We start from the raw sequence: 27,493 nt of genomic DNA, 5'->3' as shown, positions 1-27,493 counted from the left end.
GAGGTTTTATCATTTGTCTGAGAATAAATTGGCAGACTGAAGTGGCCCCGTGTTTCATTCCACACTATGTGAATAAAGTTTCCTGAAGTGTAGTTCCTCTCCGGTTTAATAGATGTGTAATAAACGAGCGTCTGCTCCTCCGGGATGTCTGGCTGAATGAATCGAGCCCCCCAAACATACATGCTGTGGGCGGGTCCATTCTCGCTGACGTCATTCAATGACAGCTAGCTGTCAGAAAGTGAGTCCATTCCTCGGACTAGAGGAGACGGACCGCCGTCGACAACCTTCCACCTTGCCGTCTGTATTTAGCACACAGATCCAGTGAGAACACGGACCAACCTTTTCACCGAGCCCGGCCATGGACGAACAGGCGGGGCCCGGTGTGTTCTTCAACAACAATAACAACTCGGTTTTACCCGGCGGCGCTAAAGGACCGCTACCTGATGGCGACGCTGGGGAGGCGGCGAGGGCGCAGTACAGTATCCCGGGGATTTTACACTTCCTGCAGCACGAATGGGCCCGTTTCGAAGTAGAGAGGGCACAATGGGAAGTGGAGCGGGCAGAATTACAGGTGAAAATTACCACATTTTGTACCTACACGGTCGTATATGAGTGGCAGTGTCGAGGCGAGGCGTTATTCCTCTCCGGGAACTGGTTGTGAGTTTCTGTGTGTGATTGTTCTCGTTGCTAGGCTAGCTTGTTAGCTTTAGCTCAGGAGCTAAAGGCGCTGCAGCGCCCCCCATGATCCGACTGAACGACGGGTTTTGGCGACCTCCTCACTCGAACTGAACTTGTTTGCCTGCTCTCTGTGTGGACACGGTGGCTTAAAGTGTTTACTTGCGTGTTGGAGAGTTTAAGTCCATTTCACGTCTCAGTGAATGCTAAATGTTACATTTACTAGCAAAGCCAGTAGAGAAGTGAGCTTGTCCAAAAACGTATTGAAACACACGCAGGAGCTAACTGGCTTAGTTGATGCATGTAAAGCTCTGTTGCATGTAATCACAGATCCAGAATAACACACTGAATGAATTGGAGGAACTGTTTCTAATCCGAAGAGATCTGAGCTCTCAAGATGAGCCTGCTGGTGATAGTACGCACCACTTGAGATAGTCAACAGATACTTATATAGATAGATATAGATAGATATAGATAGATAGATATAATTGTTGATTGCCATGTCATTGCCACTCCTGAGGATTAAATATCTAAATGCTGCCTTTGATTCCGAAACTGTAATAGTTTAATCAGACGTGATGATCAAAAATATGAAATGCTCTGCTTGTATTTGGTTTTTTTTTCGGGTCCAAACCAAAATCTCCTGTTAACAAGTTTTTCTTTGTGTTTGTGGTGTTTTAGTGTGCCACTGCTTTTGTGTTTTCTCACCATGACTTTAAGACCGATTCACGAGATGGAATCTGCGTGGAACGACTAATGAAACCTCATCCAGGACCATTCAGTAAATGAGAGCTGACATCGTTCTAGTTAATTTGAGTGTTCATGCTCTAATGTTGGAACTATTACATATTTTGACCTATTTCACACACACACACACACACACACACACTGCTAGGATTTGACAGCTCACTTGCCTTTATCTACTGATTAAAGTCAGTGAACAAAGAGCCGAAAGGAAGACACAGTATTGTTTCTACATTCGACACGGATATGCTGATCATTGTAGTGGGGTTTTGACTCAGCTCACGCAGCTCCCTCCATCTGGCGGCGTATTCAGCTTCCTGTCTGCTGTCATGAAGCGAGCTTATCAACGAGGCTGCAGCAGTAATTGAGGCAAAGCACAGAGAGGTGGCTAAATGGCTTATTGGGTGGTTTGTTTATGGCGGCAAAATACTCCTCACTCAATTTTACATTTCGGTTTTTGTTTGTTAGCTTAACTCTCAGGCTGGTCAGAGTTTTGGACATAATGTGAAAGTTCTGCAGCTTCACTTATGATAATCATTTTAATCACCATGGTGCAGAATTATTCTTCAGTTTATCAGCCTGGGAAACTTAAACATTCCACATTGGTTCCTCTGCAACCGAGTGTTTGTTGTTGTAGGATTGCTGAATTTAAGAAAAAATGTAATTTTAATTACTTCAACTGATATTACAACTTCAAAATCTTTTACAATAATTGAGGAAATATTAACCTGTTGATCATTATTATTGTTTTCTTTGTTGTCGATGGTGGGATTTTTCTGGAGATCTGGATCAAAGAAAGATGTTTTAAAAGTCTGACGTGTGGGCAGGACATCTCTGCAACGCCATAATATTTATTTTAAAGTAGTGTTTCGACACAGTTTGCCTTGAACAAATCTTTGCCGTCCTGCAATTTGAAAACTGCTGTAGGCCATGTGTTTCAGTCACATTTCAATTAGCGGCCTTATCCTTGCGGTATGTACAGCGCTCTTATCTGAACAAGATATGGGCGGTTGTGCTTGCACTGAAGGGACAGAAGCGAGGCAGGAAAGATGGAAAGTCATTCAAATGTGCGTAAATAGACGTGTATGAATAATGAAAAGTTCCAGTTGGCTAAGAGCCTCTGTGGACGACCCCCATCCTGCATCTGCAGTATGTTCGTTGTGGTGCCTTCCGTCCTGTTAGCGACATGCTGTTTGTCATCACACTCCTGTGTTGTAGTAAGATTATCGTTCATGATTAAAAAAGTTAAAATGTCCCTGAAGTGATGTCACAGCCTTGTTAATAATCTTCTTCCCTTTGTTTTTTTTCCCTTATTGACTGTAAAGACCTGGAGTGGGGGACTTGAAGCATGACTTCTGTCAGTGTTTGGGAGGTAGACAGACCCCAGAGCTGGTAGGAATGTCACCCAGCCAGCCTGTTAAGTCCTGCTCGGAGCCACTCCTCACCCACCGTACATGCCCGTGTACTCGCCTGTGTAAGGCCGCGGCTGCTGCCTGTCATGATTAGACTCCAGCTGAATGGTCACTGATGGTCAATCGATTGACTCGGTTAAGTTGATGTGCCTACGAGCATCGGTGAAAGGTTGTAGCTGTCGTTGCTATCTTGGTGTTAGTCAGATAAGCGATTCTTTGTGGTTGTTGTCTGTTTAGTTGGCGCTGAAGAGCGACATTGATTCATAAATCATAGCTGATGAATACACCAGTAATTGCAGATACAGTTGTGCACTCTGCTAATTTCATAGCTGTCGTTCAGCAGCCTACATCTCTTTGCCTCACTTGGATCCTTTCCTAGAATCCCAACTAGGTGACTTATCCTTGGCACCTCAATAGCAGCATTGACACATTTACTGTTAGTTTGCGCAAATGCTGCTCTAAGATTGTCGCATTATCCGCCCTGATCAGCAGAGATCCTCATCAGGCCCCGTGGCTGAGGTCGTCCTGTACGGACCAGGCAGAGCTCATGTGCTTCCCCAGCCTTCCAGTTGTGGGGAAATCCCTGGTCCATGGTGTATCTCCTTGCTGGCGGTATCGCTCCGCAGTCATAATTTGACACCGGGAGAAGGTTGAAGGTGACGCAGGGTCTCCATGTGGGTGCAGACGGAAACCATTTGTCTTCAGTGGATGGGTGTAAATCTCCATCTCATTTCTAAAGGAAATCCTTCTTAACTTGAACAATATAATGTGACTTGTCTAATTAGTCAGATGTAACTGCGGTTAACTATGGCCAAGCCTCAAACGAGCCTGCTGCCGTGGTGAGGTGACGTACTACTGCGGTCTCATGTTACTTTGACTAACAACAAAGCCAGGGGCATATTTTGCTCTGTAGTACAGGGATAAGGAGGCCAGAGCCAAGTGAAAACATACACATGCATAGCCCTGGCATTCAGAAATGGGTGTCACCGTCATTCCTCAGTCGATACTTCGTCCACCCCCAAGCTGCAGTTATTTTTGTTTGCCTTCTCAGTGTGTGTGTGCCTCAGATTGGGAAAGTACAAAAAAAGCAGGCTGCATGCTTCCCCACAAGGAATACACGTTCTTTTTTGTCAATATTGTAGCTCTTAGATATTTACACAGAAATACTAGGAGTTGTGAATATTAAAACTACAACTATTCACATCCATTCTCCCGGAAGCAGGATATAGAAAACCCAGCCTGCAGTATTTGTCGCAAGAGCCACCACAAGTAGTCATTGCAGTACTTGTCAAGTATAGTGTGACAGGATTAAAAAGCGAGTAGTGGAAAAGGGTTTGTGTTTTCTATCTGGTCAGCTGTCCCCGTTGGACTCACTCGGCTCATAGAGCCGCTCTCGGCCGGCAGAGCAGACCCGCCGGCCCCTCTTCTCCCTTCGGTCACAGTTGAAGCCTTCATCCGTGGGAGTGGGGGGCCGCTGCCTGCTTGTGTTGCTAACTTGCCATCCATTTTTACAGTGAGTCTGAGGTTGCCAGTAATACAGTTACGTACTCAAATGATCAAATTGCTGCCGTCTTAGTGCAGTGTTGTGATGCAATCATGTTCGGGCTGTTTCTTGACTTTCTTTTCTGCTTTAAATCTGAAGTCTGTTAGTTTTGTGCGTTTACTGTTGTGTAGGCAGTGTCTGTCAACTTCTGATGTAACTAGAGGTTTCTGTCTTTGTATATTTATACTTTTATACAAGGTGTCATACTGCATTAACAGTTTGTGCTGATGAATTCCTGAATCGTAGTGTTTATTGACAGTAATGTAAAATGGTGTAGGCTGTCAAATGATTTTAATATTGACCTTCCTTCTACTTTATTCTGTTATGTAAAAAAATGATGTTTATTCCCCCCCGGCTGTCTAGAGGTATCGATGTCTACAGGAAAGCCTGGCGTCTCCTAGTGCAGAGGGATAGCGTGCATCACACGTGTTCCCAAAGTGAAACGACTCATCAAGACGTCAGAAAGAAGAAGTGACACAGCCGCCTAAAGCTTGTGAGGTCATAGCCCCGTGTGACATTGCTGACAAGCCAGAAGGGTCGAGAACATGAGGTGGTCCTGAGCCGCACACCAGCTGGCTTGGTTCTACCACTGCGGGGTTGAGGGTCTGCTGCGTCACTACTGCCGGCTCTGCTTGTGATGCTCAACCGTGTTTTTATCACTTCACTCAAGCGATGAACTGCATGTGCACATTGTGTCTGCTTCCGTAGCTCTGGGTTGTATCTAATCTTTAGGTCATCCGTGTTAACTTGGTTCTCTGGTTGTCAAAAGTGAGATGTCTCGCTATTGGACACGCCCCTCCATGTAGCCACGCTTGTGTCACTGCACCGGCCTCAGGAATCTCTACCTTATTTTACAGCTGATGCAGCATCATTCAGAATGAGCTCAAATCAGGATTGTTGTTGATGGCATGATCACGATCATGATTTTATCAAATGAACGCAACAACTAGCTTCCGTTTTTAAAAAGATATCAGGATAAAACATCATGGAGGCCAAAGTGTATTGTAGGTCAGGTACTGCAAGGAGCCCACTGACAGACCAGGTGGTGCTGGGCCACTGGTTCGGTGTTAAGTCTGACCAGGTAAGCAGAAACAGAAGTCAAGTACACCTTTACAGTTGAGAGGGATTTTTTTTCTCTCTCTCTCTCAATCAGGTCCTGGATGAAGGACAAAATTGTGCTAACTGAGCATTGAAAGGGAATTTTCTGCTTCCCAGCACACCATTCCTCAAACACTGTGGAGCCATAAAGAGACTGCGTGTAAGAGGCTGTGGCGTTCCGAGTTGTATTAGTTGTGTGGTCTGTGACAGCCCAGCTGACCTCAGGTTAAACCACTGGCCAGCGAGCTGCTCTGAGTGGAACTGTGAAATATCTGCCCCTGCGTGAGAGAAAATGTGACGTGAAATGAAGTGAACGTCCCCTAGAAGGTAAAGATTCAGTCCTGATTAAAACTGTTTTGCTACTTTCCACCACTGATGTTCGGATGAAACTGTTTAGAATTACTTGGAGCCGGAACACCAGAAAATAAATGAATGTACGCAAGCTTAGAAGCTGCAACACTCCACTTTATGGCGACAGGTCACAGTTTGTAGGAGCAACTCGTGACCAGCTGTCATGACTGTGTCTTCGGCTCTCCTGAGGGGTCAGAGGACAGTTGGCTAGCAGGTAGCTAGAAGAGGGGATGACAGTGAGTGACATCAGCCACACCTGACGGCTGGCGGAGGGACATTCATGCCTCTTGTTTTCTGTGTGATTGTGCCTCTGTCACACCTTGCAGGCCCACAGCCTATATGTCAGGGAAGATGGTGGGTGTGGGTTTGGGTGGGTGTGTTATGGCCATGAGACTCATGTAAAAGTGTAAATGCAGCAACTCTGGAAGGGGAAACCCTTGTCCTGAAGTGGTCCGACATACTGTTTGTTGTTTGTGCCCCCTTTAAAGTAGCGCTGCAGTGTCATGCTGACATGAGAAGTGTGACGGTGGAGTGTGAAGTGAAGCTCAAGTGGAAGTCGTGATGAAAATGCAAGCAGTTTGAGAAAGAGGTGAATGGTTGTCCCGGCATTCTGTAGCAGTAGAAGGCTTTCGCTTGTGTTTTATGTGTCGGGGTAAAAGATGCAGTGCTGCTCCTTCCAGATAACGCAGATAATAATACTTGGAGCAGCACAACCTGAATAGATCAGTGTGAAATGTCGACGTTTGAGGAGATAATCTCCAGAGCAGTGCAATACACGTAGCAGTTGGTTCGAGGCCCACAGCCAGTCAGATGATGGCGTGATCCATGTACTTGATCCCTGTTTACCAATTTTGCAGGTGATCTCGTTGTCAGAATGTGGCGATGGAAACCAGTCTTGTTTCCTGTCTGGCGCTGAGTGGGTGGTTATCGGACAGCTGGATGAGAGACCGGAGCTGGCTGAGTAGCTGCTGAGAATTCTTCAGGAGGATGTAAGAATAGTGTCTCAGCCTCACACGAGTAGAGATTTGCATTTCAAGCAGCATTCGCTGGGAACAAGACTTTGAAAGACGTGAACTGGGTTCCTGCGAAATTGAAGCCAGTGTTTACCGAGAGTTTATAGTGAAAAGACAAATTTGATCTGGAGCTGCATTTGTAGCTTAATTATCATATTATTCAGTTAAACAGACATTTTTTCTTGCATTGTAATTTTTCACACTGAAAGGCTCAATATGAGTGTGTGTGTGTGTGTGTGTGTGTGTGTGTGTGTGGCGTGTGGCGTGTGGCGTGTGGTAAAGGGGGTGGAGCTGTGACCCGGACAGCTTGGCAGGGTGAGCTGGTATGTACTATGTAAGATTAGGGAGACGAACAAGGAGTAAAGACGCATAAGACGACTAAAATGTATTGCATTTACCATCAAAGAGCATTTTATCCATTTTTGCCACCTTTACTAACCATCAGAAAACCAGCAGACAGAAGAAAAAATTAAAACGGCAATATTTTTTTACTGTAACAATGTCGTGTTTTTGAGACCTGACGAGCTTTGTGACAAATCAGGAAAAGTTAGTTTTGCATCAAACCTACAAACTTAGGGGCCTAAAGACTGAAGAGGTCATCCAGCTGGGGTTGCTCCTACTTGGGTGTTACATGTGCTGCCTACTTCGCAGTAATTGTGTCACTCAGCAGCACCTGTCCTGCTTCTGTTGTTCGGCTGCTCTTATTCTGCTGCTGCCAGTCTAATGGCATGTTTGGAATGTACTTGGCTGGTTATCAGGTCGGCCATCATGGAGCTCATGAGTTTGTGTAGTGAGCGTAAACCCAGCGTTCATTGAAAGGGAGGTAGTTTGCATTGTAAATACGGGATTTACACCAGCAGCTTTTCCCTCTACGGTCCCGACGGCAACCAGTGAGCCAGCGTGCGTGACCATTTTGTTTGTGTGTCTAAGCCCCGAGGCTGTACAAGTATCTGCAGAATGTCTTTTACACATGGAGTGAGCTCAGTCTTGTCATGCAGGATTTCAATCTGTGTTCTCTCTGTCTTCATTAAAGGGCCTCATTGTGTTGTGGACATCCATGTCAGTGATGCTAAACAAGTCTGGAAGGAAACATGTCTGGAACTCACAAATCTCAGATGTTGGAAGTCCTTTGAAATACAGTCCGGTTATGAGCTGCTGGAATAGAGATCAATGTGATGGGTGGTTGTGATTTGCTCCTGTTTTTGGATGCCGGTATTCGACGCTGATGTTTTAAGAAAATTTGTCCTGCAGCTCAACACAATTTGGCTGTTTCTCTGGCAGTTGGTGTCGTCAGAGAGAGGATTTAAAGTGTGCATCTTTTTTCAGTGGGGCATCTTAAATATTCTCGTGTTGAGAAGAGCTCAAATAAGTCGGTTAAATATGCGTTCATGTGTTGGCATTCAATTAAGTTGTGTCGTTTTGTCCTCGTCTTTGCTAAGTTGGTCACTGCAGAAAATTGATCCCTATTAGGACTGACTAAAATGCCAAAGCGGCATTTTCTTACCTTGACCTACCAGCGTTTTGTCTGGTGCATTGTCCTCCCGAGCCATTAGCCTATCTCTCCTAACTCCGTTTCCTGTCTCTGAAAAGCCCTGCGCTCTAGATGGACGTCCCGTTCTACGTGTCTCCTTCTCTGACATACTAAGGAGCCCTTATCCAGCAGCCCAATAATGCAGTCAGTGTGAGGCCTGGAATTAAATGCTTCCTGTGTCTCTTTATGGCCCGAGTTGACTCATTGCATTCCTCCCAAGGTTAATGTTTGATGGAGGGGAGATGGCGAGCCAGAGATTCACAGAGCTGCACTCTTCTCTATCTGTGGCACCGTGGAATGCCAAGCCAGCACTTCTTTAAGGAAGTGAACGCGAGTTCTCAATCGACGCAGATGTACAGTTCCATCTCCTCCGTTTATGACATGTGCTGAACTGTTTCGTGCGTCTCTTCATGGAGTTTGTCATTGTGTGTCGGACCAGGAAGGATTTCAAGGCCTGGCTTTGCCTGGAAGGTTTATCTGCTGAGGAAATCTTGCCAAAAGTTTTACTGTGCCGTTGACTTTGTCGAAATATTCTTCAGTTGATGCAGAAATATTTAATCCTTTCAGTTAAACGTTGAGAAACGGTTAATGGAGTAAAGTAGCTCTGCAATTACTAGATTTTCTACATTTGGTCATCCAGTTCATGTGAGATCGTTTCAGTGCCCCGAGGCAGTTGTCCTGACTGATATTTGGACCGTAGCCACTTAAACCAGAGTTAGTTATTTTGGGAGCCACACAGTCTGGCCCTGTTCAAACAGTGATCATTTTCCATATGCAGTATTTTTCCTGAGCCTTTACTCGTCCCTTTAGTATCTTCTCTGATCCCCCAGAACTAACCTGGGCTTTACTACATGCACGGTTCACTCTTTTTTACTGTCACATTGTGTAAAAGTAAATAAAACCTTTTTTTTAAAACATTCCTCACAGGATTTACTTGTTCTTTCATTGGCGCTCTGACTCCGGTGGTGTTTTCTTTATCAATTATCTGACCTGCTCCCTGTTGTTGACGTAATTGAGCTCATTAATGCGTCAGAGACCTTCTTTTTTTCTTTTTTTTTTTAAACTAACCATCATTGTTTTGCCTCTCGGTATTCCTGCTTAGTGACGCTGGCTGCTCAAAGGATGTGGAAAGTCAGATGCATACCAGAGATTGTTAACATTGTTGTCAGTCATTAGTCTGGATCCAGCTTAGAATAGCTGCAAATCAAACATGCAGAATAAGGACTTGCCGTGATCGTAGCAGTTGATCACCCTGCAGGCACCCAGGTTTTACTGTATGTAAGTATGTGTCTATAATATGGAGAGCCATCATCTGCTATGATGTAAATCTGTTATGAGTACATAACAGCTATTCGAAGCGAAGTAAAATCTGGTCAACTGGACGTAAGTTTATGTCCAGTTGACCAGATTTTACTTCGCTTCGATCTACGATGACCTGGATGAATGAGAACCTACACAGATAACAGCTATTGTCGGCATGTTTGACTGTTCCCGTCTAAATTAAGTGTTGTTTTTGGTTTCGTTTTTTTCTCGTGGTTTTTTTGCTACCAACAAAGGTATTTCTCTCCGAACAAGGACCAGGTCATAGTGGAGCTGAGAGTCGGTAGGTTGTTCTGAGCCCTATTGTGAAGAGCTGCGGCTGGATGGGGAGAGAGGCCGTGCTCTACTGAGAGGCAGACTGAAGTGCAGCCGTGACTCATTGTTGCAGGCTGCAGCAGCGCTGCTTGCTATCCGTGTGAACCTGCGATCAAGCCCCCTCAAACTCACACCGTCCTCTGCATGTACAGTGAAATGCAGAAATTCAAGTACATTACTATTTCCTTTGGGATTTTAACTTATAGTTTGAAGAATTAAATAATTCCAAACAGAAAATTCTCTTTTGTTGTTGTTGTGTTAATGTCAAAATTGAGCAGTCTGGCTAAACTCACTGTTGTTTGGTAGCAGTTCAGTCAGCCTGCTCCTCTGTGCTGATTTGCGATCATCCAAAATAACCGCTGCACTTCATTAATCTGCCACTTTTCTTTGTTTCAGTGCAAAATTGCACTGACGTTTACTTTTTATTGTCTTGTTGGTGATTCAGGGAGCTTTGACGCTAATGGAGAATGGGATTCCGCTGAAGTGGAAACACGAGCATGCTAATTCTCCTTCCTGTAAACAATTCAGGATTTAGAGACTTAAACAGCGTTCAGGCCGTCTTCACCTTTCTGTAACCCCTGAGTCACTGACCAGACTCAGTTCAGTGTTTTATATAATTGTGGTGTTCGCCACAGTAACAACACTGAAAGCCACTCATTGATGTTCTTTTTTCTCACTATTTAAAATGGCGTTTTATCTTAATTTTCACTCAGCGTCTCTCAGGCCCTGCCCACTCTCGCAGCTGCTGATTGTGTTTTTGCTCCTCATGCTATTACAAGTGGGCTCGTATTTCTTTCTTTCTGTGCAGGTCACCATTAAATGATAATTTGTGAGGCAGTTGCAGGATAATGTCTGGTGAACGAAGACAACCTGGGAGGCGCTAACTAAGCTTAGCTTCAGCTCAACTGTTCTAACCAGTTTTTGATGCTCCCTCTCTCTCCAAGGCAGACATCTGCCATTTTAACAATGTTGCAGCCCAGGTTTAAAACTTAAAATCAATTTTTACATATCAAACCTTTGATCACAACTTAACCATGTATTTCCCTATAAATATTTGGTTTAATATACAGACCAATAAGTGAACGCGGGCCTGCAGCAGGTCACAGGTACATTTTGTGAAGCAATAAATACGAGAAGTTAAGTTTAGAGAGTGAATTGTTCAGCCTGTATCCTGCCCTAAACATGTCATTGTAATTTCAAACTATTCAAGTTTTGAACAGAGGCACTGAGTTTCTACTACCACATAAACAATCTAGTAGTTAAATGTAATTAAACAGGGAAAAGACTTTCACCATATTAACTGAAACGCTAACTAGCTTAGCTGACATGCCCCTTTTCAGATTTTCGGAGCGTTAAGTTAACTTTCTGGATTTGTTTGGTTTCTTAGTGAGGCAGGATAGTTTTGCTCCGGTGTAGACGATGTTCATTACGGTCTTAACAGTGTTTGATCCTGCGGAATGATTGATGTCGCTCTGCTCAATGTCTCATCTGCTGTATTTGATTTATCTGCTGCCGCTGTATATGCTACACTGTGAGTGAGCCTCTACCACTCATTGCAAGTGTGTGTGTGTGTGTGTGTGTGTGTGTGGTACCCATCAATGTAGTGCTGACTCAGTCTGAGTGCGTCAACAGCTGCTGCCTGTTAAAAAGAGACAGCGTTGTGCAGAGGGAGCGAGGGAAAAGATTTCAGAAGAGGGAGGGGGGACAGTTGATGTGTGGGAGGTTGAGTAGGTTAGATTAAAATAGAATAGTACAGATTGGCTTTTTACTTCCCATCATGCCACACACATTGATTTGACATCATCCTATTTCAGGCTTGACAAAAGTAGTCGTTCTTAGATGGTGACTCGTGGAGGATGTCTTTTAAGTCAAGCCTTTGTTGCAAGCAAGGCTTGTAACAGACCTGAAGGTGCCTAGAAATTTTTTTGGGGGGGGGGGTGTCTCTATTTATACATCTGTGTTTCTCTTCCTCATCAAAAATCTGACCTGACAATCCTATTTTTATGTTCTACAGGCCCAAATTGCGTTCCTGCAGGGGGAAAGGAAAGGCCAAGAGAATTTGAAGAAAGACCTTGTGAGGAGGATCAAAATGCTGGAGTACGCGCTGAAGCAAGAGAGGTGAGTGTTCCAGCACCCACTGCTGCTACTGCCCACACACACACACACACACACACACACACACACACACACACACACACACACCTCAGCTGGCCTGTAACAACTCCAGTGTTCCCATGTTTTCCATGTTCCCTCCTAAAAATACATTCCATCAAGAAATATAGCATACAGAGTCGTGAAGTTCTCTCTGGTCAACAAAGAGCTCTTCCACTTCAGTCTGCATCACATCGCTTCTACAAGGTGTACAGCATTTTGAAATAGAATTCTGTATCTGCTTGTTCATATTCCTCATGTACGAGTGCGACTGATGTCAGCAGTAGTGGTAATGGAGTGAGATTCCCCGGAGTCCAGCTGGTGTGAAGTGTCTCGACTGAGCATGTGTTGGCAGGAAGGTCTTGTTTTCTGTCTGATGCTGATAGAATAGAAGGACAAGACAGCGAATTCAGCCAAGACGAGGTCACCGTCACAGCTTTAGTTCTCCAGTAAACCAGAAGAATGACATTGTTGTCATTCTTCAGTCCAGCAACCCGTCACGGTCACAATAAAGGTCCCCATGGTAGCGGCGCTGCTACACTCCACATTCCACTTCCTCAATGATGCATGCCAGCGCCCTGGAACAGAAATATACGGGTGATGTCACGGGTCTCAAACAGTGTGACATTAAGCCATCAAACAGACCCGGAACAGAAACCCTCGAACAAATAAGAGGTCCTCCATTTATTTTTAGACATTACAAGTATCAGGGTAGCACATCTGAGAATCAAGTGAGTACTAGAGGGCACTCGTAAAGCGTGTACCTCCACCTAGGGGATATGACATCATCAGCTCCAGATCCGGTCACGAATCAGTTATTCCTCAATGCAACTTCTGTTATTCTGCCAAATTCCAACAAAATTCAGTCACAGCCTTTTGTGTTATCCCCCTAATCGTCCCAGTTAGTTACGAATAGGGCCTTAATTCTGTGGTTTTGGCCTTCAGGTTAAGTGCTGATATTAATGAATTCATTTAATGGATCCCAATGAGCCGATGTCTTGGCTAATCCTCCCGAGTCCATCAGAGACTGAAGAGATGTCGTTACCACGAAGTTGGTTGGGCTAATTCACCCACACACACGTGGTCAAAGAGCAGCAACTCTCCATCAACCAGCCATTTTGGCAGTTTAAGTAAAGGGTTAATTTGAGCGGCTTTCAAACAAACCCCCAGATGAATTGCGTTCATTAGGAAGAGATCTCAAAGGCCGTCGGGAAAGTGATCCTCTGAAATGTCCATTTTAGAAGGCTATCAGTGGTCATAAACCTGGTTTAGACTGGTCGCAGGTATCTTAATTAGAGCTGGGAGACTGTCTTGGTGTCGGAGAGCCACAACCCGACGTGTCAAAATTAGTTAGTGCTGTCATTCCTCCCGTCAGCCGAGGGGTCGCTTTGGTTTTGCCTTCTTTGGCCATGTGAGGAGCATCGTCTGTGGGCTTCTGAAAGTGTGGAATCATCCTCTAGTGGCCTGAAGTGTATATTTATCTACTTTTCTCCCGTGAGATAACCTTAGACTCTGCCTCAGCAGCAGCACTTAACCCAGAATTACTACCACTTTCCCTGGTTGCTAAGCAACAGGTCATGTCTCCGAAGGTATCTGAGAGCATGATGAGATCTTGCTGAATGTAGGATGTACCTAATTTAAAATGAAGCAGACTTTCCTGGGAGGTGCTTCCTCTGGACGGGGGTGGGGGGGTGGGGTGCACTGTAGAGAGGAGGGGGAGAGCTCTCTTGGTGCTGGTCCCGGTGTTGACACGTAAGCGTCACCAGAGGAAACTGCATCTTGGTGTCATAAAGGATGAAAAGACAAAATCCTGGTGTGCAGCACGTCTTTTTTTCAGTGTGTATCAGTTTGTAAAAGCAACAAAATTCCCGATTCCAATGAGAGATACACAGCTTTTTACTGAAGTGGCAGTGTGTTCTTCAGGCGGTTGATACACATGGAAGATAATTGCCTGAACATCAATTGAAGAGTCGCGCTTTTGCATTTTCATCAGAGCTGACGCACTCAGTCCATGGTTGGATCATTAATCTGCAGCAGTTCTCTCTGATGAATCATGAAATCACAGCTATTCGACAAGTTGTGGATAGATTATCTTAATTTTTGTCTCTGAATGCGAGCAGGAACCCTGACGAAGTCATTTTTGTAACATTTATTGGTTCCAGCTTCTCCATTGTAAATTTTTTTTTTTTTTTTTTCTGGTCTTATCTGAATATCAAGCAAAACAAGCAACTGTCAACTTGGGTCCAGGGAAATTCGGACATTATTTTCCACCATTTTGTAACCAGTACAGTCGCTAGAAAAAGAATCATCTGCACTGCACATGATGTGATATAGAAAATAATAAGGTGCATTGCATTAACTATATTATAGTACGTGTCATCTTGATGAAATTTTCTATGCTGCGATATTAATCACCCATGCTATCCAACCCTAACACAACAGGGTCTGTCTAACAAGCTAATGTGAGAAGTAGAGTGCGACACTGAGAATGAGTTTCAAAGCTTATGCAGATGCCATGCATAATACTTAGAGCTTATTCCCAGCGTGTTTGATCAGCCTTGTTTACTTACTCGTACGCCTCCACCCATTTCTCTTTTTTTCCCCTCTTTTTTTTTTCTAGGTCTAAATACCACAAGTTAAAATATGGGACAGAGTTAAATCAAGGTGACATGAAACCTCCCAGCTACGACTCTGGTAAGTGTGCAGCCGCCTCCACCTCCTCATTCTAAATCACTGCGATTGTTGAGTTCACATACCTCCGGTGACAGGCCTGCCGACACGTGAAGGCTTCATTCATGCCCCATCTTGTTTGCCTCCATAGTTTCCTTCAGTGGCTTTTACTTAACGGTGAATGAGGGCCATTGTTGGACGCAGTGTATAAATATTGGGCAAATGTAACTGTCGGTGTGAAAGCAGTTGGATCGTCTCCATAATGATTCCCAACTATGTATTTTCTCTTTATACCTTCAAGGGCATTTCATCGTACGAGTAGATGTACCGACTCTACTGCTGCGCCTCTTGTGGATGCAATTTGTTTGTGTTAGTCAAAACACTCTGAAAAAATCATGTTTAAAAAATCTACAGGAGCAGAAACAGCCTCCCGCGGTACTTTGGTAGTGGAGCTCGGTTTCCTTCAGCGTTCCCATCATTATTTTTAAGGTGACATCATGAGGCTGCAGTGAACCACACAGCACGTCATTTTCTTAAAGACGGCAAAAGAAATGTAAACGCATGCATTCAGTTCAATTATGTTCCAGAGCAGTTTCTGGGAACTGTTTGTGATGGGGGCAGCACGGTGGAGCGGTGGTCCTCACTGTGGCCCCCAGCAAGAAGGTTCCGGGTTTGAGCCCTGGCTGGAGCACGGGGTCTTTCTGGGTGAGTCTCCATGTTCTCCCTGTTCCTGTGTGGGTTCTCTCTGGTACTCCGGCTTCCTCCACAGTCCAAAGACATCAAGAGGGGACCAGGTTAATCCAGACTCTAAACTGACCGTAGGCGTGGCTGGGAGAGCCAATGGTTGTTGGCCCTGCCATGGACTGGTGACCCGTCCAGGGTGAAACCCGCCTCTCACCTGAAGGCTCCTGGGATAGGCTCCACCCCCCGCCACCCTCAACAGGATAAGCAGAAGAAAATGGATGGATGGATGTTTGGGTTTGTCGTGTGTTATATCACGGCAGTTTCGTGGTCCAGCACAACCCATGGAAGAGATCTGGTTCGGGACTCTGATCGACACCGTGGTTCTCCTACCTGATATGTGACTGATGAACTCAAGAGGCCCTCAAAGTGCTTTACAATGTTGCCTCAGTCACACACACTCACTGATGGAGGTGACGCCGTGCGAGGCACTAACCTGCTCATCAGGAGCAATTAGGGATTCAGTATCTTGCTCAAGGACACTCCAACATGGTCACAGGGGCAAGTGAGGATCAAACCAGCGACCCTTCAGTCTCTAGACAGCCACTCTGCTGCTGAGCCACGCCGCCAAGACAAGAACCCTCAAAGTGTTTTGAATCCAAAATATTACCGTCACCACTCCCACCACACTGTTGCAGTACTCTGTAGTAGTGGTAGTACTATGCTACCTGTTTCGTGATTGTCATTTAATTGGCCTCTCATGTTCAAGTCCTCTGCCGTCCTTAAATCAGATTGCGATATTTCCTCTCCTCCTCTTCATCTCTATTCATGAGGCCTGTTCAAAGCACCCGAGCCCTTGAAGTGTTGATGAAGGAGGGTGGCGAGGGGGACGTGAAGGGGAGAGGTGTTAACTGGATGGAATGAAGCCGGGAGATGAGGAGTAGGAGGTGATGCTCACATGGTGGCGCACCTGCCCGCTGCTCACCTTCCTGAATTAGGCATGACCCACTTCCTGAGGCACCCCTCCTCTCCCTGCCCCAACCCCTCCACACACCAGCGTGCACTCTCTCCCACCCCATCCAAATCGCATTAACACGTCTCTCGACTCCACGCTGAAGTCCCAGCTGACTGCCGAGCGGAGCGCTGATGTTGTTGAATATCAAAATGAGCTTTGAATCCCATCATTGTTTTGTTGTTGACAGTCATGAAGAGTGTGTGTTGTTCTGGATGCTGCAGGCACACACACACACACACACACACACACACACACACATATCGCTCTTTTATGTTGTGGAGCACAGTCAGAGAAGAGACCAGCCATTTTGAAGGTGTAGATATATTTATTTTAGCATCAAGAACAATTACCATTCATCGGATGTGAATGTTTTCTCTGTTTCTACTGCTGGTGAGCGTCGTCATGGTTTCAGCAGTGCACAAGCTGACAAATGATGACCGACAGTAAATGGTGTGAGTTGGAGCTTGAATACGGATGATACTGGAGACAGAAACATTTCAGGTCCAATTTAAAGAGAAACAGGAGAAACCTGCATCTGTTTTTCAAATGCGTTTAACTCTAATCCACTGTCGAGGCGCTGACGGTGTCGGAGTGCCAGGATGCTGTGAAGCAGGAATGTTCTGGTTGTATTTACAGAGTGGAAATAATGTAAGAGGCCGTGCTGTTTGCGTAGCCCTGATTCGTGTCCTCCTCTTCTCCTGCAGACGAGACGAATGAGAACGAGACTTCCGGATCGCTCAACAATCAGCTGTCCTGGAAACAAGGCCGCCAGCTCCTCAGACAGTACGTGCACACGCCTCCATCCTTGTGTGACAGACCTCAACCTAGAAATCAGAATCACAAGTGAACTGTATCAAAATGCTCTGATGTTCAAGAGCTGCGTTTGTCTGTGTGGCTGGAGTCCCATTTAAAGCATGATGGTGCTTGAAGTTGGTGGACGACTAAAAAAAATCATGATAGGAGCGCCCTCACATGGGCGGCAGCCGTCATTACGTGCCTCTGCTGGCTCGGGAAAAGTGCAGCTTTCTCGTGATCCCTCTCTCTATTCAGCCTGTGTAAATAAATTGGGCTCGATACTTTATCCCAGACGCCATCAGGCAGCCTCACACATCATCTGCCCCAACTTGCTGGCTGATGAGGCGGCCAATCCACTCTCCAGCCTGCGTCAGGGGACAGATCAATAACGTGCTAAGACAACCCTCTCTCTGTCAGTCATCCGCTCAGTTTGCTCGAGCCGCGTCTTCATCCCCCCAGGGAAGGTGTAATATTTGATGAGCAGCTCATCTCCCCTCAGATAATGTTAACTAGACCAGCGCCAGGGGACATGACACATTTGACAGAGACGAGTTTGACTCCTCCGCAGCTCAGATCAAATTTTCCAGTTTTATTTGCACTTGGTTTGCTCTGTTGTAAAAAAAAGACAGACGTTTTTTTCCAACCTTTTCACATTGTGTGTTCAGAAGGAATGAGAGTATTCAGTTCCAAATACTACCACTTTACCTGACATTTACCTTCCCGCAGGTACCTGCAGGAGGTGGGCTACACAGACACCATCCTAGATGTGAAGTCCCAGCGTGTCCGAGCCCTGCTGGGACTCGCCGGGGATGGAAGCGGCAGGACAGGTGAACGAACCTGTACTGAGCCTTTGGTCAATGGGACGGACGCGTCAACAAAGGGCACCCGAGGGTGAGCGTGTCACACTCTTAGATTTAAGGATGCACCCGTTCAGAGTTATACCCCCTGTGAAGCAGTGCAATACCAGGCCAGAGCTCAGACACAGCATCACCCGTATTTCTACGGAGGTGCGGAGGTTGTCGGGCGCCGTCATTCATCCAAGCCCCTCTGGCTTGGATTATAATTTGGTGAAGAGGAGCCGTTTCTTTTTTTCTTTTTTTTTTTGCTAAATTACTGTTACAGATCTGCCAAAGTAAATTGCAAAAATTCTAATGTATTGACTGGTTAATTGTGGGGGGAAAAGAGGATCACATTAGGATCAGCAGAAACTCAAGGCTGTGTTATCGGACGTCAACAAGTGGCTTCATCTTCAGTTCATCGTCCTCCGTCTAACCGGCTCCGTGTTTGAGGTTTTTCTTCCTTCTTGCTGTGCAAGTTTCAAACTTAAACTTTAGAACAAGAGTTGCCTACAATTCTTCTTCTTTACTGACCCAGTCAAATAAATGTGTAAGTAAAATGGATAAAGCTAGAAAGTTTTGAAAAAATTGTGGAATTTTACTTTGCCAATCCAAATATGTGTTTATCAGCTAAGATCGACTCGGACAAATCTTTGTCGTCTTCATTTACTTTTCCTTGACAGGGATTTTGTTCTTATAAATACTGAGGTTTTGTATAAAAGACAATCGTAAAAATTTGCATCGAGCCATGGACTTTTACTGATTAAACTGTCTATCAAACCTGCTTGTCAGTTTGGGACGGGTCTCATCAGCGGAGAGACGGAGGAGTCCATCTGATAATCTCAGTCTGCACAGCAACAAGATGGCACTGAACCTCCGTTTTCAGTTGGAACTCCTGCTGCTGCCGTTTTTGTTGAGGCACGTCAGCTGCTGCAGTCACGCCGACGTGGTCTCAAGAAGAGACTTGTTTGACTTCTGCGTTGCCGTGAGATTGGAACGAAGGGAGCAGATGGATGTAAATGTGTTTTCTAGCAGCTGGACTCTGATTGCCTGGTTTATAAATGAATTGTTCCAGTCAAACGTTTGTTAATGAATCAGTGCACTTCAACAGGAAAGCTGAGCTCTCCGACACCAGCGCCGTGCTGGAGGCCTTCAAGTTCATCGAGAATGCTGCAGCTGAGTTCAGTGATGAAGACGAGGAAGAGGATAGCGAGGGGAAAGACCGGACTAACGTGGAGTCCAGGACGGTATGGAATCACTCTCTCTATTCACAAGGATGTGATTATATTTTTCCCAACCACTAATGTCCGCCAGGCACGGCTGCGATGCTGATCAGGCCCATCCTCCACACAGCTGCCAGCCGGTTTATGTGTTTCTATCGTGTACGTAGAGTGCGTGGTTACTTCCTGTCCGGCCCGATCGGCTCTGTGCAGATCGACCCACCTTCCAGGTACCCATCGTGTGTTTTCTACGAAGCGCTGAACCGAGCTGCTCTGGGCCTGAAACTCGCTGCGGTGCTTCTAGTTTATGGAATGGTCGTGATTACCTCCGGCTGCTGCGGCGTGACCAGAACGTAACGTGTTTGTGTCTGAGGGCAATCAGTGTTAATGGTCTCGAATTTCCTCTCCAGATTCTGAGGAAGAAGCCGGCATCGACAACATCACCGGCCAGTATGGACACCAGTGAGGACCCAGACACAGAGGAGGCCCTGAAGGGCTTTGACTTCCTGTCCAGTCCTGATGAGATGGACATCTCACCGGAGTCCAGAGGCACCGGGGACGGCACCGACTGGGGTGAGTCCTAGTTGAGGAGATTGTTACTTGTTTCAATTTGCCTCTTCCTCGAAACGTGACTTGTGGTCACGGTGAACTTGTCATTCATACATCACGTGGTCATGAATCATGATGTTTGCAGTTTCTCTGTTTAACTCATTGTTCGTGATCTCTCCAGCTGTGTGTTCCCACAATGTCTCTCACACTCCCACGTGTCAACAAGTCAACCTGATGTCTCTCGAGTCTGTGACTTTAGTGCCACGAGCACCAGCGGAATTCTGAGGCCATTCTTGGTCTTTGGCCGTGGGCCCGAACATTAGAAGTAGAACTGAGGAGGATTTTTTTGTTGTTTAGTGATGAGAACACTATAGTAGTAGTAGTAGTAGTAGTAGTAGTAGTAGTAGTAGTAGTAGTACACCAAAGTCAACAATCTGTAACTGTATCAAACGTTAAATAAGAAAGAAAGTCGTCTGCAGATCGGACCTGATCATTATTTTAAACGCCATTAACAAATTCCTCAAAAGTTGCGTCAGTGATGCTGATAAAAGGAATTATGATTACTCTGTTTCTGCGAAAGGATCCGTCCTAAAACCTTCACACCGGTCCTTCACGTCGTCAATTATCCCAAAGGCTTCCAGCAAGGACCTTTAAGACCCAGTTTGTCATGATTCTGAATCCAAATGTCCACCTGAACAACGTCCAGCTCCACCGCTGCTGTCGGTGTCAGCCTGTGTCGGACGGATTAAACATTAGTCGAAAGGTGCTCTGACGCAGTGATTGTGATCTCTGAGGGTGACACGGCCTCATTAGAAGAAAAGTAGTTCTTGAGACATGAGGAAGCTCCAGGAGAGTGGAACAGAAGAGGCTGTGTACCTCACTCACCCGCCGGGCCACAGGGCAGCTCCTCAACAGCCTCTCGGTCTGGTTTTGTTCCCCTGTGTAGAGAAGGACGAGCAAGGTCCCATTTCTGAGGCCTGGGACGTGGACCCGGGCTTGATAACCAAACTCAAGGAGCAGTACAGAAAGGAACGCAAGGGGAAAAAGGGGGTGAAGAGTAAGTCCCGTCAGGCGTTGCTGCCTCCCTCTCCTCTCTTTGTAGAGCCTGACTTTTCTTGAGTTCAGCCAAAAAGTCTCCAATCAATTGCCCTCTACTTGGCATCGTTCTGACTTCTTGTCTGTCACTTCATCCTGAATCTTTCCCCTGTCCTCTGTACTGCAAATGCAAAACCTGTTGCCATCATTTCCCTTCAAACTGTGATGCCTGATGCATGTTTTTCTGTCCCACTTGAATGTTTTCATTTCTATTCGCCTCAATGTCGTCTCGTCTGCACACTCAAATATCCGATTCACCTTAAGGTCTCTCCATCTGTGTCCCATCTGGGCCAGCACTCGTCTCCAGTCATCTGTTTCCCGTGTCAGTCGCCCCTGCAGTCAAAACATGATGATCACCATCTTCACCGTCATCTGTCAGCCATCATGCTACCGTACAACCGCTCTGCTGCTCTGGTAAAATTGCTACCAAGTAAAAGCGTTTCCGCCAGCGTGAGAAACGCAGTCGTCCTCAGACTGGCGAGAGCTCTCACTCGACATTCACAAGCCCTGAACTCCCTTTTTACAGGCAGTGAATCATGAAATTCACAATTCTGCTCACTTTCTGTTTCCTTTGATTGCAACACGTTTCTTTCTCCTTGGGGGGGAGGGGGGTTCCAGAAAGCGTGGCTACCTAAACCTTAGCCTGAACCTGGGCTGGAATAAACTTGAGGAGTTTACTTAAACAGTTGATCTGAGTTAGTCCTTAATACGTTCCCTCAGAGTGAAGCTTGTGCACAGAAGTGAAGGGAAGTGAGTGGAGACGTGCGTGCGTGCTCACCTGGACCTGCTTCCTGGAACGCCCCTCTGCTTTGAGCACCACTCTTTTTATGTTGGTCACACTGTGCCGGTGCTTTTTCCCTTCTGTGGATGTGTGGAAGCCATTAGGAGGAGATTGGATGGGAGGGATCCTCTCAGGTGGACTGTATCTCATGAGGGGGAAGATTTGTGCTTCTCATAATGTGAATATTGAGATCCATAACTGGATGAACAAATAACTCACCCTGATCTGAGATCTCACAACTGTAACAGCTTTCACCTGAGAACAAAACAAATATCCCTATTTTTCTGAAGTAGTGATTTCATTCAAATTTATGCCCCGTTTTCCTGAATTAACAAGATAATCATCTTGTTATTTCGGATTAAACAGGTGGTTGTTTTTTTCATAAAATTCTACCTCATGGTATGCGTCAGTATGCGACCTGCTAGCATGGACCGTCCACACAACCAACGCTTGAAGATGAAAGAGCCTCAACCTTTTCTGCGTCTTCGATTCAGCTAATAAGGACTCTGCTGCTGACCTCTCTTCATTTTCTCTTCTTTCTGTTTTATCCTTTATTAATTCATAGTCTTGCCTTTCAGTGCTGCTTTCCCTCCATGTCCATTCTGTCCCGTTTCAGCTTCTTATCGGTTGATTTTGTGGAGTTTTCACGGCTCTGTCGTTTGTTCATCATGACATTGTTGACCTGATGTGTCATACAGGACCGAACCGGTCCAAACTGCAGGACATGCTGGCTAACCTGAGAGATGCTGAGGACGTCTCCCACATGCAGCCTCCATCCGCCCCCCAGTCCCGGCCCAACGCAGTGCGCTTCAACGAGCATGACGGCAACCGGACAGATGAAGGTGTGCAAGAGTCGAGCAGACCGGTGTTCATGTCGTAACTGTCTCATCTAGAATCAGACGCCAGCAGATCATCCTGAAGCTGGCTTTAATTTTCCTCTTTGTTCCTGTTCCTGCCAGTCGAGGCGCTGACCTTCCCGCCCACTTCGGGGAAATCCTTCATCATGGGCCCAGACGAGGCCATGGAGAGCGAGCTGGGCCTGGGAGAGCTGGCTGGCCTCACCGTAGCCAACGAGGCCGACAGTCTGGCGTACGACGTGAGTAGGAACGAGCTGAAGGAACGCTGTGAGACCGTCTCCATCTCCGCTTTTATCACCTCTGCAAAGGAGCCAGAGATGTTCTGGCAGGACGTGGAGAAAGGAAGCGCCCTTGAGTTTTAGTGCAGATCAGAATCACGGTTAGAGTCAGTTTCATTAAAATGAAAGGTGTTCAGTGCAGTTAAAGTGGGTGACATCACACACAGAGACGTAGAAGGACTGTTTCACTCCTCAAATTACTTTTTTGAGTCAAACGTTGAGTGAGAGCAGGATTTGAAGTCCTGTGCCGCTGCTCACTTTTGGAACTGCAGGTTAAAGGGTAAGTTTCTGTTTACTGAAGGATTTCACCTTCGGAGATGTTGGTCACTGCACAGAAACGTTGAGCAGCGGTGCTCTGTAGCTCTGTTGCTGTGGGCGGAGTCACAGGAAAAAAATTTCATCCTCCTAAATAAACAGCCACTAAAAAATACAGACCGCTGTTTTGGCTCGACATCTTTAACTTGGTGTCCCTGTGCGCGTCTCCCAGCATATTCGTCCGCAGCACGGCGGATCAGAGCTGCTACCTCAGACCAGCCCACTGCAAAAAGTCTGAATCCTTCTCGCTGCAACGAAAGACCGTTGACGGCATGAATGTGTGTGTGAAGCTCTGACTGGACCTTCTCTCCCAGATCGGCAACAATAAGGATGCCATGAGAAAGACGTGGAATCCCAAATTCACACTACGGAGCCATTTTGATGGAATCCGCGCTTTGACCTTTCACCCCGTGGAGCCCGTCTTGGTCACCGCCTCCGAGGATCACACGCTCAAGATGTGGAACCTGCAAAAGACAACTCCTGCCAAAAAGTAAGAAGGGTGGAGAACGTTCTGTTGTACCTGAAGGAGCAGTGACAGCAGCAGAAAGGAGAGGGTGAGATCGGAGCCAGCGGGACTTGAGCTCCGTCACACAGAGCTCATGACGTCACATCAGCTCTCTGCTGTCTGTGATGATGTCATCTTTGGTTTTAGGATTGTTACATTAAATATCCACTTCTGCTTTTATACAATGAATGGCAATCACTGGCTCTGCTGACGAGTGTCGCTGTCGTCCTCAGAAGTGCGTCTCTCGATGTGGAACCCATCTACACCTTCAGGGCTCACAGGTACAAACAGGGACAACAGTTTTCTTGCAGGCTTGCCAGGCAAGTGGTTCTGAGTTTGGTGCTTCTTCTGTCCACAGGGGGGCGGTACTGAGCGTGGTCATGAGCAGCACAGGGGAGCAGTGTTTCAGCGGCGGTGTTGATGGGACCATCCAGTGCTGGAACACACCCAACCCCAACATTGACCCCTACGACTCCTACGGTAACGCCGTCATGTTTGGTTTGGAGGAGTTTTCTGACATCGCGCCCAGGTTTACTGACTGTTGCTGGGCTTGTGTCATGTGACAGACCCCTCGGTGCTGCGTGGCGAGTTGTCAGGACACACCGACTCTGTTTGGGGTTTGGTTTACAGCAGCGCACACCAGCGCCTCCTGTCCTGCTCCGCTGACGGGACCGTGAGGCTGTGGGACGCCAACAGCACCTCCCCCGCCCTCGCAGTGTTCAATGAAAACAAACGTGAGTGTTTTCTCTCCTCTAAATATTTGCTTTCATGGGACAGCAGACACCTCCTTGGACCTCTAAGCATCACCCTCATTGCCTGATTGATATTATCAAGTATCCATTTTAAAGCCTGATCTGGTGCACATTTATTATCATATTTAAATTTTGTTTAATAGGTTTTTTTTATATCCATTTTTTAAATGTGTTTTATTTTAGTGTTTTGTTGTTTTTTTTTGGATACTTGTTCCTTTTTTATGCCCACATGTATAAGTCCTCTTTTATTCTTCTTCCTGGGTGTTTGTCGTGCACCAGAGCTGGGTGTTCCCTCCTCAGTGGACCTGGTGTGCAGCGAACCAGCTCACCTGGTCGCCTCCTTCACCAGCGGGGAGATCGGCCTCTTCAACATGGAGACGCGCCAGCTGGTCCTCAGCCTGGAATCCAACGTGGAGTCAGGTAGCTATGATGACGATGATGATGTCACTAGAGTATTTAAAGCTGTTCAGGCTGATCTCACAACAGTCTTAGAACAGTCGCTAATCAAAGCTCTGATCCCGTGGAGGGGCCATCAGATTTGTGGTGCTCTATTGACATCTAGTGGCAGATGGAGGAACAGAACAAGCCAATAAACCACAATGTGAAAATCACTGGCAACTGAAGTAACATGGATTGTCTCGTTACCACGACAACTGTCCTACACCTGACACATGAGGAAGCAACTCAACGGTCTCTTCTTGAAGTTTGGAAAAACGGGCACGTGTCAGGACGAGGGACCGACTCTGATTTCTGGCTCCGGATCAGAACCACATCAAGTCTTGTAGTGTCTCGTGGTTTGTAGAGGTTAGGAATCGACTGACCAAGACGCACTAGTGATCCCACAGAAGAGATCTGGTCTCAGTAGGAGCCAGACACCACAGGTCACCCTCAGAGGTCGTGTGGGGGCCTCACCAGTTGTTGCCTGGCGCGAGAGGGGCCTTCACAGTACCAGACAGGTGCTTTAATGTTTTGATGTAGCTGAGTCTGTCCTGGTCCAGGCGGGGCGACGTCACGCTGTGTTGTTTATCAGCACCCCCCCCCCCCCCGTCACGGCCCCGTCTAAACTCGCTCCTGCTGTGTGCTTGTATCAAGGTCCTCCGTGTCAGATCAATAAGGTCCTGAGTCACCCAACGCTCCCCATCACCATCACCGCGCAGGAGGACAGACACATTAAATTCTTCGACAACAACAGCGGGAAGCTGATTCACTCCATGGTGGCCCACCTGGAGGCGGTGACCAGCTTAGCTGTGGACCCCAATGGGCTTTATCTCATGTCAGGCAGTGAGTATCAGCGGCGGGGACGTGACCTCATAGCGTCCTACCTGTTTGTCTTGATCAGCGTGTGTGAGAGGTGCAGTACTTTTACCATCTGTAGCATCAGTAGCTGAGTACTTGCTGTGTGTCCCAGGTCACGACTGCTCCATCCGGCTGTGGAACCTGGAGAGTAAAACCTGCATCCAGGAGTTCACGGCTCACCGAAAGAAGTTTGAAGAGTCGATCCACGATGTGGCGTTTCATCCGTCAAAATGCTACATCGCTAGCGCCGGCGCAGACGCCCTCGCCAAGGTGTTCGTATGACGCGGAGCTGCGTCTCTCCCTGTAGCCCCCTCCCCTCTCTGACTCATCCTCCCATGATCAGGGACCAATAGAGACACAGGAGGGGAAAGACCTTCAGGCATGGGTCCAATCCCACCCCACACAGCCCACCGGTTTCCTGTCGGACTGGCAGACTATGTAGCTGCAAGCCTCACACAGGCCGCGACCCTCCCCGCCAAGGCTCAGCGGGGAGGCCAGTCAGGAGGAGAACTGCTCTGTAGCCCCTCATCTCCCATCCAGGCAGGCCTGGGTGTGACCGGCCGCAGCGCCCCGCAGCACCTACAGACTCACACCAAACCTCCCCAGCCAGAGGTTCAGGACAGCTGTTAGAGGAGGAACAAAGTTTCAAGTTGCCCCATTTGCCCCCTGACTTCACACTCACCCCTCCCCCTCCCGAGACGCATGAGGTTCTGGTGTCCCTCGCTCCGAGTTGGGTCTCCGGTAGTGTTGTTCCACAGACGTGGGGTACTGGAACCGTCACGGAAGCCTCTCACTTCTTCTTCTTCGCTTCCCAGACTGACTGCTTGCTGGCCTGCCTTCGTTTTCCTTTTTAAACACTTGTTACAAATGTGCCTTTGCTGTAAAAAGGCCTTGAAGATGTTATTTTAACAAGCTTGTCTCAGGAGGAGGGAGGGAGGGAGGGAGGGACGAGATACGGATCTGGTTGTCACAATGTTGTTGATTTTAACACCGGATGTAAAATTACAAATGCTTATAATAAACAAAAGTATATATTCAGTCTTAAGATTTACTGTGCAGCGTGAGTTTGAGTGCTCATTTTTGATGAGTGCATTGGTTGGGGAATCAATTTTGTGCATTTCAAAGCAAAGCTAGATTGACGCAGAACATGAAATCCAGTATATCGCCTGTCTGTTAGTAAATTTCAAGTAATTGTGAACTTGAGCAGTAAGATGACCGTAGAAACATTTGTGTCCAAAGTAAACTATTTTGGTTCTATAACTACAATTCAAACTTGATGTCCACTTTTAGGAGTTGCTGATTGATTTTGGCCAGTTTGCTCTTGCTTGAACTGAATGGCTTGTGCTCTATGTAGTTTTCCCCGATTGTGTGGACATGCTTGACTACAGTGTGATGTTATCAAGTCCAGATATTTACAGTAGTCCAGTGTTTAGCAGAAAATTAGTGCAGTAATAAAGGCCTTAACCATCTGACACTGAGGGAGGGGAACTGACCTGCGCTTTACTGTAAGGTGTGAGGAGGCAGCGATCCGGGGGTGAACAGATCGTGTGAGGTGTTGTACGTGGAGGGTACAGCGTCCAATGAGCCATTTTCTCAGTCACTGGTTTGTATATCAAAGTATGTTCAAAATAAAACCTGCTGTAAACTCTTTAACTGATGCTGATCCTTTTGTTCCGAGAGAGAGAGAGAAAAAGC

At 46.6% G+C, this 27,493-nt stretch overlaps 1 protein-coding gene across 2 annotated transcripts; it reads left to right on the top strand.

Annotated features, from left to right (window-relative positions):
- The first annotated feature begins 208 nt into the window (after nt 1-208).
- Nucleotides 209-27,433, top strand: LOC147247929 (striatin-like). 2 transcript variants are annotated; one of them, XM_086180157.1, is made up of 17 exons: nt 209-571; nt 12,017-12,120; nt 14,774-14,847; nt 17,224-17,302; nt 18,041-18,205; nt 19,262-19,397; nt 19,781-19,943; nt 20,866-20,976; nt 22,494-22,637; nt 22,755-22,891; nt 23,560-23,735; nt 23,984-24,031; nt 24,109-24,230; nt 24,317-24,484; nt 24,782-24,922; nt 25,595-25,783; nt 25,911-27,433. In XM_086180157.1, exons 1-17 carry the CDS (start codon nt 359-361, stop codon nt 26,078-26,080), a joined length of 2,340 nt encoding a protein of 779 aa, XP_086036283.1. In that variant the 5' UTR covers nt 209-358; the 3' UTR covers nt 26,081-27,433. The 2 variants fall into 2 exon arrangements, with proteins under 2 accessions (XP_086036283.1, XP_086036284.1); XM_086180158.1 differs by lacking the exon at nt 20,866-20,976.
- The last annotated feature ends 60 nt before the right edge of the window (nt 27,434-27,493 follow it).

Source organism: Aulostomus chinensis, chromosome 16, assembly GCF_037954235.1.
Source record: "Aulostomus chinensis isolate RoL2024-O1b breed Wild chromosome 16, RoL_Achi_v1.0, whole genome shotgun sequence".
Taxonomy (NCBI): Eukaryota; Metazoa; Chordata; class Actinopteri; order Syngnathiformes; family Aulostomidae; genus Aulostomus; species Aulostomus chinensis.
The sequence above is the reverse complement of the archived record's forward strand: the minus strand, read 5'-3'. Positions and strand labels throughout refer to the sequence as shown.